Below are 12183 nucleotides of genomic sequence, written 5' to 3' on the forward strand. Positions count from 1 at the left end.
TTCTTTTCTCCTCTTTCGCTCTTGTTCTTTGCACTCTATCTAACACTTCTTCCATTCTTTGTTTATCTTCAGTCCCCCATTCCAGTTCATTGTGTCTTCTTCTCCTTTCTTCCCTTGGCCTCCTTCCATTTTTTCACTAGTACTCCCTTCTCCCTTCCTATCTGCTTAGCCTCATACCACTCTATGTCATGTCCTGTTTCTCTCGTGTGTTTAAATATCGCATTTCTCTCTCTTAAGTCGTACATCATCCCCATGCTATTTCAACCTGTCTTTCAGCCTCTTTTTCGTTTCTCCTATGCACACACTCTGACATTCTTTACACTTCACTTCGTAGATAATCCCTTCCTCTTCCTCTTCTTTGTTTTCCTTTTTCTTGTCTGCATTCTTCGCTATTCTTAAGATGCTTCGCCCCCCTTCCTGTAAGCTTTAATGTCCGCTTTCCTAAGCACTTTGCATGTATTTTCTGTGGTCTTCCCCATACTCCTTATTCCAAACCACTTCCCTTTTTCTTTATTTTCCTCTTTTTTCTTTCTCTTCCTCTTCTCCACTGCCACTTTTCTTCCTTCTCTGTTTATGTCCAATCTATCCTCCTTCTCGTACCCATTATTTTCCAGAAAATCGTATTTACTCATATTGCGGCCAACTGTCATAGCTAATCATTGGGCTTGCTTCAGTAAGTGATGCGTCATAGTCTGTACGTTTACCATTCCACAGACTGTTTGCAAGTAATCAATGTATAGTATGCATAATTTACATGGAAATATAGATTATTATGGATTATTTTCGTTCTGTCGTATATTCCTTTGACGTTTTGTTTTTGACAGAGACTTCAAACTAAAATTGAATTCAGAATTAAATTCCTCTCCCTAGATCTGCATTTTTCACTGAGAGTGATTTTCCGTGGGGGTAAATTGTTTGAATAGCGTACATGACATGCATAAATTTGCCTATATAAATTGCATCGTGCATCGCCTATACGATGATGTAGAGTTTTGTTTATCCATATATACGTATCGTCGCTTGCAGAGAGGCTGTTAATTGAACAATAGCAGACGAAGTTTTTATAATTACAATTTTGTTCTTCAGAATCGGCGTGTTATGCATTATTCAACTTAACAAAAGTTCGTTATAAACTTTCCAACAATTTCACTATTCGTAGAATACGTACATTGTAGTACAATGGTTAGTAAATACATGTTTCACAATCATTTATCAACACATAAATGTGCACTCTTGGTGATTTTCTATGGCATTTTGTGATCTGCAACATCGTATACAAAACCTAGGAATTTCCTGTGTTACGGTACTTCCGATTCGTTTTATATATAGGGTCTACCAATTTGATCGTCAGATCTTTAAAATTAGATAGAATGAAAACCACCAGTGATAATAACATATATTTTATTTTATTTTGAAGAGCAAACAATGGCATTATGTTTTGAACAATATGTAGTTCAAATGTCCTCCTCTGTTAAAGGTGGGTGGAATGGATTCTGACTGTCCAATTTTCCAGCACGTCTGCACACATATTGAGCGGTATAGCCTCAATGGTTCGTTCGATGTTCCGTTTCAGGTCACGAACTGTGCATGGCTTAGTCTCATAGACCATAGATTTGACATAACCCCATAGAAAATAATTCAGGGGGGTTAGTCACATGATCTTGGTGCCCAGTTCACATCACCCTTTCTGGACAGAACTCGTCCGGGGAACTTTTCCTGCAATAAGTCCATTGTTTTTCGAGCTGTGTGACGAGTTGCACCGTCCTGTTCGAAAAACATATTGTTGATGTCAAGATTTGACAGTTTAGGCCACAAAACCTGCACCACCATATTCCTGTATCGCTCCCCATTGACAGTCACGTAATTTTCATGTTGGTCCTCAAAAAAACAAGGCCCGATCACGCCATTGGCCTAAAACCACACCACACAGTCACTTTCTAAGGATGAAGGGGTACGTCTAGAATCACTTGCCGATTTTCATCTGCCCAAATCCTACAGTTTTGTTTGTTAACGTAGGCACGAAGAAAAAAATTGCTTCATCGGAAAAGATGATTTTACGGCCAAAATCTGTAGAACTGAACACGAATTTTGATAAAATTCGAATAATTTCTATGCATTGTTGCATTGTGTATCTCTCCATGATAACTTGCCACAGACTACTGCACACAGATCTCACAGTTCCATCTCGTCTATCCAGTCAGTGTTGCCATAACACTCTTTCAAATTTCTGACGTTCAAAATGGTAGACCCTTATCAACTTGATCATCATGAAATACACTAGACTCTCGCTAATCCTGCCATTCCTTGCACATATGGGTGCCGGATTCGCGGAAGTGCCGGATTATTGAGAGGATCGGAAATTACGTACTACTATGTAGTTTAAACACATAGGCACTATACAGGCTGTACTTTACGTGTTTCCTTTTAGAAGCCATAGTATGTACTGAACTTTACTGTAAGAAAGTCACAATTTCAAATACTATACGTATGTATAGCATTGTTTAACATTTTTAACTAACAACATTGTTGAACACGATAATTCATTGTTGTGCGCGTCATTTCTGCTTGAGTGACTACAGGCCGGATGTGGGCCGGACTACTGAGAGGGCGGACTATTGAGGGCCGGATTAGCGAGAGTCTAGTATTATGTTTTACACCTATATTGGTCGTAAAATCTAAAGAGAATACGGAGAGTGAACATTGATATGTGAAATCCAATTTCTTATAACTCGTATCTGCTATTTAACAGTTTCTAAACAACACATATGCATGTATTTAGACACGAAAGTACTTACAAAATTATGAACGTTTTTTTTTTCAAATTCATAGTACCACATCATTTAAGGTTTCTTCGAATGTGTGAATGTAAAATAATTATATGGTTTACGTCTATAGACGTAAATGCTTATTTTTATAATTTGCTGTGATTTGTATTTGTTTTACTTATCTTTTTTAAAGGTCGCGACAAGAGAAACCAGGAAGGGCTTTATTTTTAACAATTTGGATGCACATGTCCAAATTTCTAAAACAGTTCTTGGTTTCAGATAAAATATTCAGCTCCAAGAATCCTCAACACGATTCTGAGGAAATAAAGCTATATTTTGGAAAATGTTATTAATATAGTGTACAACTTACAATCTGCAACACCAGAAGACTTTAAAAGAAATAAAATCACAATAGTAAACAACTTAGGAGAAAAATGAAAATAATGTATGACAGCCAAATACGTTTAGTTGAATATGCATATAGAACGACAGGCAAACTAGTGTGTAATATACTGGCAAGTCGTTCCCAGAATACTAAGTGTTAAATCAATTCCTTAGAACATATAAATTGTAATATTTATGCTTTGATTCAAGCTCTCCGTGGTTTGCAAACGTTATACTTATAATGAAATGCATTCTAACGATTTGATAACTGCCATTAAGCCCTGCGAGGCTTATTGATTTCATTGTAAATCTTATATTTCATTGTAAAAGTTTTTTGGTCAGCGCATTTTTATGTTCATGGTTAATCTATAGAGCGTCTCAACCTTAAAAGTCAGTATGGGTTAAATGGAGCGCGGCGTTGCCAGATCAACAAACGGAGTCGCATCGAGTCGCTGTTAATCGCTAATGACTGCTACAAATTTACTTCCTTAATATCGTATAGGAAATCATCAAAATCTATGTATTTGATGCATTTTGGAAAAAAAACGATAGTTACCTCAGGATTTCCATGTAAATGTTTATTTCGACGTAACTATTTACCATTTTACATTTGCATTAGATATGTAATACACAACGCAACTATTGTTACTTCTTTCGTTGAATGTTGTATCCTTTACGTAAACAGAATTAAATAAATGCAAAAACAAACATTAAGATATATTTTTTACGGAAAATAAAGCACACTGCACATCCTACGAACCGGGCCACCTGCCTGCAACTGAATTATAACCTTGGTGGCGCGCAATGAATTTGATACTACGATAGTACGATTGCGAAATAAATAACGGTGCTGTGGAGGAACAATGCATTCTAAAAATAAATTCAAACAATGGTCAGCACTTTTCTCGCTTGGTCTGCATGTGTATCGCGACAAACCAAATAGTTTCTCGCTAACCAACTTTTCGTGTCACGGTCTGATGATTTATACAAAATATCCAATGTATATATATATATATATATATATATATATATAACTCTTCTCGTAAGCAAATTAATTCACTCAGGCGAAGAGTATCATATCTACAAACATCATAGATCCTGTAGGAAAAAAACTGGCGAAGTTGTTCAAGCGGTTTGATGTTTATGGCTTTTGAAGTATTTACTAGAAAAAAATTAAGCGTTTTGCAAAATTGCATAATTATGAAAAATTCAGATCAAATGAATTTGACAGGTTATATAATGCCATCAGTAAATAGAGCATAAAAAAACTCTACAGGATAATGATTTCACTGTTTGAAATTTTTGACTTTTAAATTTTGTAAATTTTGTAACATGTCGCAACGCAGCGTTGGTAGAGAAGGACAGAGCTATTGACAAAACTCATGTATCAGAGAGAGAGGGAAGTACTACATTTACTTCCATACTGACTTTTAAGGTTGATACACTCTATAGTACAAGATTTTAGGTGCATAGCAATGTGTGAAATGTACGTAGTTCCACTGCTACCGCCTGAAGTCGCGCTGTACTCTGTATGTTAATGCTCATTTCTCTTGCCACAGGATCACGTAGTTCCGTGGAGCGCCGCTCGCCAGCGCCACTCCGAGTCAATATAAACACGAACGGAATCATTCTGCCTCAGTTCTCCTGTGTATGTTGAAGAACCGCAGATGAGAACATCGTTAATTCAACACACTCTCTTATTAAGCTCGTATAATTTTTAGGAATCCACACGTCGCTTGTTGGCATTTGTAATGTATAGGTCTAATTTTCATTCTCGCAGGTTGACTTGCGCCACATCGATGAAGTTAAGAACTCAAGGGTGGTGGAGATCGGCGTGGATTTGTCAGAGTTCTACACGTCCGTCGAATGGGACATCCTGGAGGTGCCGGCGGTGAGGAACGAGAAGTTCTACACGTGCTGCGAGGAGCCCTACCTCGACATCACCTTCAACATCACGATGCGCAGGAAAACGCTTTTTTACACGGTCAACCTCATCATCCCCTGCATGGGCATCTCATTCCTCACAGTGCTCGTCTTCTACTTGCCGTCGGACAGCGGCGAGAAGGTAAGCGTTTTCTTGGCACGTGCATTAATTACCAGGAACGTAGCTAGGTTGATCAGTTTGGGAAGGGGGGGCAAACGTAAGATTTTTTCTATCAAACTACTATAAATTAACAAACTATTTATACACCATATAGGCCTATGCTGTATACATACATTATATATGTATGTGTATGTGTATATATATATACATGTGTATATATAGTCTTGGAAAGAAAAGGATGAAAGGCCTCCTTGGTGGCGTATGGTAGCATCGCCGCCTTGTAATCAAGGCGTTCTGGGTTCGATACCCGGTGGATGCTCATAGTGGTTTGGATCCCACTTTACACTGTAGAACCAGTCCCGATTAGCCTTACTGTGTATAAAGTGGACTTAAAACACCAACTCAATCAATCAATAAATTGGAAAGGAACATAATTTTCTTCTGTAGCCCCCAACAGTCTACGGATATACTCTCGCAAAATACACAGCCATTATTCGGGAAACTAAATGCAGAATAAACTCATTAACTTAATGGCGTATACACCAAGAACCAAGAACAATGTTATTAGTCTTTAGATTTGTAAATTTGCTAGAAAAAAATGAGAAGTAGATAAAACCCTTTCCGTGGAATCCTGTTGGTATGAAGAATGTGGATCCATATACTGCGTCTGCAATAGTAAATGGGGATTCATAGTATTCGTATGCGTGCTGGAATCAGGTTTACAAGTATTGGTAACAGTGCAAATATGAAATGTGTGCGTAATGAGTTCAAGCTAGGCATCTCATGTATACAGTTCATACCGGAATCGAATCCGGTATCTCTTAGTTCAAGGGCGGGCCCGAGTCTTCTATGGCATCTGATTGTTCACTTGGGAAATGATGACGATAAGAAATTATATGCACACGTCTAATTACTTAAAATTAATCTTATTTGTGTGTGCAAAACTGAATATATGATGGCACTGGATAAAACAAAGTTCCCACACGTCAAATAATTACGCTCTCGTCTTTGGTTCGGCAGGTTCAACAACGGTGGAGGCACATTGGTTCGGATCCCCGATTAGCCTTACTGTGCATACAGTGCACTTAAAACACGAACTCGATAATTGGAAGGTTTTAGAATAACTAAACATGGCTTTTTATGCATCGTTCAACTTTGCTTCTTTTCACCCTACTTTTACAGTTTTTCTTCCTAAGAATTCCACTGAGTATAACACGCTACGAAACCAGAGGTCCAAGGTTCAGACCTTGGACAGGTATGGTTGTATCATGTCTGTCCCATCGCCATTCCTTCGGCTCATCATTCATCCTCATCGTCGCATTTAACCCAAAAGCTAGAAAAGCGGCGTAATATAGAAATATATATATATATATATATATATATATATATATATATATATATATATATATATATATAAATGATTGGTTTGGTTTATTTTACTTCGCTTTTCTGACACTTTTTGGCTAATCGTGAAGACGAATATGACAATGAGTGATGTGAAATTGATGAGGGGACCATCATAAAGAACACACACGCCCAGTCCGGGATTCGAACCCAGGACCCCTGGCATTGTAATGCACCTTGCACCACTGCACAACTAATAGAAACAGAAAATGCTTGATAAGTTATTTGCTTCTCCATAACTCATGATTATATTATAAGTATTATTCGCTGTATGACTAGGGATTAATTGTATTTGTATGTCTAGCCAACCTAGCCACCTAAGCAGCAGCAGCTTCCGCATTTGCAGGTGGAGACTAAATGAAGAAAAATCACAGAAAGTCAGAAAGATATACAAATTTTGTAACATAATACTTATAGAGCATGCAGACGGCTGTAAAAACAATTGCTACATACCTAGTTTCCTTCCTTAATTGAAACATGGTTTCTTCTGCATTATACATGAGATCAACCACCCTGGGAGTCGAACTCAGGATCTTGTGTGGTGATCAGACTCTCTTTTAGAATGTCAATATGTTGGATATTTGGTCGATCAGTCGATCCTGATCGATTGTTTCCAGAGGAAGACAATCTGGCAGCTTCTCATTCGACATTTTACTCGCAACGTAGGAAAATGAGATCAGAAACACTTCGTGATTCTATCTTCTCGCGTTTACAGAAGTTTACCACCGCTCGGACAACAAATCCTACTTCAAACTGACAGATATCAACTGTCCACCAAATCAACAGATTAACCGACCGCTTCGATGTTTCTCCGAATTTTCAGAAAGTGGCCTTTCCTTCCTTGCAGGAGGTCATTAGCAGGAGGGTTGAGTGCATGTGAGAACAACCGCTATGTCATTCATACCCGCGCCGAAAAAGGGACAAGCAATTCTTGGAATTTGAAACGCATGGGGATATCTTTTCTGACCCATAAAATAATTAACGCAGAAAGTTCTAACCACCCGTAGCTAAATCTTCCTGTTTGTGTCGTCCTTTCGGCGCCCATGGAGTCAGTGCAGGGCCAGATGAAGAGAAAGTGCGGGTTTTGGATGGAATCCTGGATCTGGTGTACAGCAGGGAGGAAAAGTGCATTTTCAATAGGTCACAGACTTCCCTGACCGGGATGGACCACAAAACCATTAACTGCATTCCCTCCCAACACATCTGTTTGTGTTCAACAAGCAAGAAAGAGAGAAATAAGAAAGAAATGCCTTGCTTGGGTTCGGGCTACTCAAAATTGAAGAAGTGTTTCAAACTGCAAGCAAAATTTACTGAAGAATTATTTTGCAATATTTGTCATCAAAGTAAAATTTCCAGCAAATACAGAACAGTTTCCCGGGGCCACGTGGACGTTTGCAGGGGCCAGTACCTCCGCGTGCCCCACCCCCTAACGACGTCCCTGTTAATTACACACTCAAACATGTATTTGCACACAACGAAATCTCGTTTTCAGGTAGCTCACCACATTTTACTATCATCAGGTTGCAAAAACACTAAAGCTGCTTAACAAGGCAGTTTTTATTTACGTATAAAATACTTAATACGTTTCAACCCTATACCATGGTCTTCTTCAGACTAAGATCCAAACTAAAATTAAGTAAAATAAAGATTGTGTACACAGTACAGGGACTAAACACAAAACATATTAAGGTGTCAGTCCTTATCTGTGACGTTTACTCACCACGTATTCCTGCATGTGGCATCTCATGACAGGTCACTAGCAGTCGGAGGTTATTGACAGTTACCTAATGAATGTCTGCCCTCAACTTATGATTCCCCTCACATATAGATGTTGATACATTCCTTCTCTCTTGGTCTTCTTCCCTCCTCTTCTCTTTTTTCTTTCTTCCTTCTTCTTTCCTCCTTTCTTCTCTTTATCCTTTTCACTCTTTCCAAAATTCTCTTCCATTCTTAGATGATCTTAAGTATCCCAATTCAGTTCATTATGTGTTGTCCTTCCTTCTCTATTTTCTTGTCCTTCTTCAATTTTCTAACTAGTTCTATCTTCTCCCTCCATATCGTCCTAGACATGTCCTATTCTATGTCATGTCCCGTTTCTGTCGTGTAATATATTTCCTTGATATAAATCTCTAATGTTTAGATCCCGGATCTATATGTAATATAAAAGTACAAAATATGTACATAAATATGTAAAAATAATTGTTAAAATATGTACCTAAATATGTATTATCAAAAGGATATGTAGCTAAATATGTAGTATCAAGAATATGTAGTATTAATAATATTCGAGTATCCAAGCAATTTCAAGTATTCTGCTAGATATTTACATTATTTGAACATATTCAACATAATTTTAAGGACATAAGTTGTTCAAATTAAAATTTGTACCAAATATATAAACTCAAGAAAACACAATAACGTGTACACATAAAAGGAAACAATTTTGTCAACTATTTATTACTTTTCACATCGCAAATTATTGTAGAATATGTAAATATGTAAATATGTAAGAGGGCTCTTTGTAACTTTAGAAACAAATTATAAAAAAGCGTCTACAGAAGGAACATGGAAACATATTGTGTTTGTTACTCGCTACGTACAGGAAAGTAACTAACTTTGTTGTCCTCCAATGCCAGTCTAAACATAAAAGCGAAATCAAAATATGTAACCAGAAGGGAGAAGGGGGTTGAGGGGGGGTTAACTTCAGAATCTCTTGATAAATAACAGTTCTCGTTTTTTTTGTTGCTTTTTTAAGCCTGATTGCTTCGGTTGTTGATGTGTTTGAGAATAACTGTTTGCACCTGTTTTGTCTTTCAGGTGAGCCTGTCTATCTCCATCCTGCTGTCGCTCACCGTGTTCTTCTTGCTGCTGGCAGAGATCATCCCTCCCACGTCGCTCGTCGTCCCTCTGCTGGGAAAGTTCGTGCTCTTCACCATGATTCTAGACACGTTCAGGTGAGGCCATTCGCCTGCTAATTGCACCGGCAGCAAATTAGATTCATGCTCCACAGTCAAATTAGTCTAAAGTTGAAACTCAAGTGTCGAAATGCAATTAACACCAATTGGAGGCAAACAGGTGACGTTGGTGTCGCCAAGAAACATTGGTAAAATGGAAAGATTGAGAAGCAGTTTGACTTTGAACAGATTTCTGTACCCATAATTTTATTTCGTTCATTAATCTCAAAATGCTTTCATTAGTAGTATAAGGGTTGTTCAAAAAGTTCCCCTATTATTTTTATTGATAACTGTTTATTCTACATAAATAAAGCACAACGACAAGAATTTTACATATTTCATCTACATTTGTTATTTTTATCCAAATCCTCTGTTCAGTTCTATGGCCTTGCATCATCGTGGAACGGGGACATGTAAACAATTCATTTACTAAGATATATCTCATTCGCATAGTCATTTCGTGACAGCCCCAACAACGATTTCGTCGTCTTCATGTCTTGTTCCGCTTATTGCGTCCTTCATTGGGCCGAACAGATGGAAGTCTGAAAGAGCAAGTTCCGGATAATAGGGTGGGTGGGAGCACTGTCCAACCAAGTTCAGCGATTACCTCCATTGTCCTCAGGCTTGTGTGTCGGTGGGCCTTGTCATGGAGAAGCAAGGTGTCTCCAATATCCCTGTTAGACTGCACTCGCCAGAATCGCACCGGGGGTTTGTGGAGGGTGCGGTGGAGCCGCACATAAGCCTGAGAATAACGGAGGCAATCGCTAAACCTTGTTGGTCAGTGCTTCGACATCAACGCACACAGTCCCTATTCGGTTCAATAAAGGACGCAATGCGCGGAACAAGACATGAAAACGACGAAATCGTTCTTGGTCTGTCAAGAAATAACTATTCGAATACGATATGCCTTGGTAAGGGGATGATGACATACATATCCTCGTTCCGCAATGGTGCAAAGCCACAGAACTGAAAGGAGGATTTGTAGAAAAATACATATGTTGCTGAAATATCTATCTTTGCGGATGGTGAATTTCATTTGTAGTTGCTGTGGCTTGAAATATATCTTCAACTGGCTGTTTGTCTGTTCTACTCTCATGCATCAATACATTTGAAAAGTGATAACTTTTCACTATTTTAGCCGAGAAAGATTTAATATTCACAATATACAAAGGAATACGTTTTTGTATCCGGGCTAGAGTTGTACAGCTACAACTGCTTACAATGCTAAAACTACTCTTTACATTGTCACGTAATGAATCTCAGTCGATAGACCATCGATTTCAGATTTATTTTGTCCACTTGTACGATCAATAGTGCTGTTGAGTCACGCATGCGCAGAACCAAAATGAGAACGTCTCAACACGAGGGTCACCGAGATCCCCAGATTTGACACCATTAGACTTTTTTGCATGGGGCTTCAGTTTTATTAAAGTTCACGATTTGGGTGATTTGAGACAGCGTATCTTTGCGCCGATAAAGCCTCAAATGCTGGTCAAAACTTGGCATGAACTTGAGTATCGTTTGGATATCTGTTGAGCTACAAATTGGGCTCTCATTAAGGTGTAACAGCGTACATAAAAACTTTCTGGTTTACTTTGAACAAAAACGGAACAAGAAAGATAATAAACTTTACAGATGCAAAAAAAATATCTATGTATTTTTTGTATACCTCTAGTCCGAACAATCTGTATTTAAGTAGTAGCATTTTAACTTTAAAAATCATGTCTACGATTGTGTTTGTTTACAATAACTTTAAAAGGAGCAAGTAAACTGGAAGTTTTAAATAGATCAGAAAGGCATATTTCATTCTTGAAATAAAATATTACCAATGAAGTTTGTATGAATTGGAAGTATAAGATCACTCATCTTTCAATCGTACATACTGATTGCATTTACATGGGCATAAATACTATAAGAACTAACTTACATTTGACAGTCGAGTAAGGTCACTTGTATATTAACAAATGTCTTTAATACAATCAATTGACAGAGCCAAGCAATTGTTTTTTATTTCGTAAATATCGATTCGTAAATATCGAATTCTCTTTTGATAAAACATTCACTTTTAAGGCACTTGTACAATTGATGCAACCGATTGTGGATCTTTGCTAGGATGTGATAAATGTAAATTATTTTTTTAATAAAAAAAATATAATTCTCCTTAATTTATTGTCCATCATTTTTGGTCTTCTATATACGTTTTCTAACTAATTCTGTCACATGTTCTTTTTCCAACAAGCTTCGTCAGTGGCGTACGAAGGATTTCATTTTAGAGGCAATACAAGTTTCTCCTTACATGTAGAAATTTGCTTCTTTAGATAGAAAATGTGGCAATTGCATTACATTGTACTTTAGAAAATAAGAATTTGTAAACCAACAATAGATGGCAACAATATAATTTCCTATAGCATTTCGTGCACTCTATCTGAAACCCCTACCACAAAATTTACCAATCGACCTCGTATGCCAATAGAAAGATTCTGTATCAAAGGCACCGACTTTAGGGTACAAGGCACTTTGTGCCCCCTTCTGATTCTTGGTGAGGAGCAGATACATGGATTTACATTCAAAAATATTAGTTTTTCTTGTATGTACGCATTGATTGCATTATAGAATTATTTTCTTGTAGTTT

At 37.7% G+C, this 12183-nt stretch overlaps 1 protein-coding gene across 6 annotated transcripts in view; it reads left to right on the top strand.

Moving 5' to 3' along the window:
- Positions 1–12183, top strand: part of LOC145999692 (acetylcholine receptor subunit alpha-like) — a 781663-nt gene that overhangs the window by 682306 nt on the left and 87174 nt on the right. For all 6 annotated transcript variants that reach the window (XM_083136909.1, XM_083136910.1, XM_083136912.1 and 3 more), the window contains exons 7-8: positions 4930–5214; positions 9415–9551. In XM_083136909.1, coding sequence (XP_082993035.1) covers positions 4930–5214; positions 9415–9551 — 422 coding nt within the window. The remainder of the gene's footprint in view (positions 1–4929; positions 5215–9414; positions 9552–12183) is intronic.

The sequence above is a fragment of the Lepisma saccharinum genome, chromosome 15 (assembly GCF_977018435.1).
Source record: "Lepisma saccharinum chromosome 15, izLepSacc3.1, whole genome shotgun sequence".
In the NCBI taxonomy this organism is placed as follows: Eukaryota; Metazoa; Arthropoda; class Insecta; order Zygentoma; family Lepismatidae; genus Lepisma; species Lepisma saccharinum.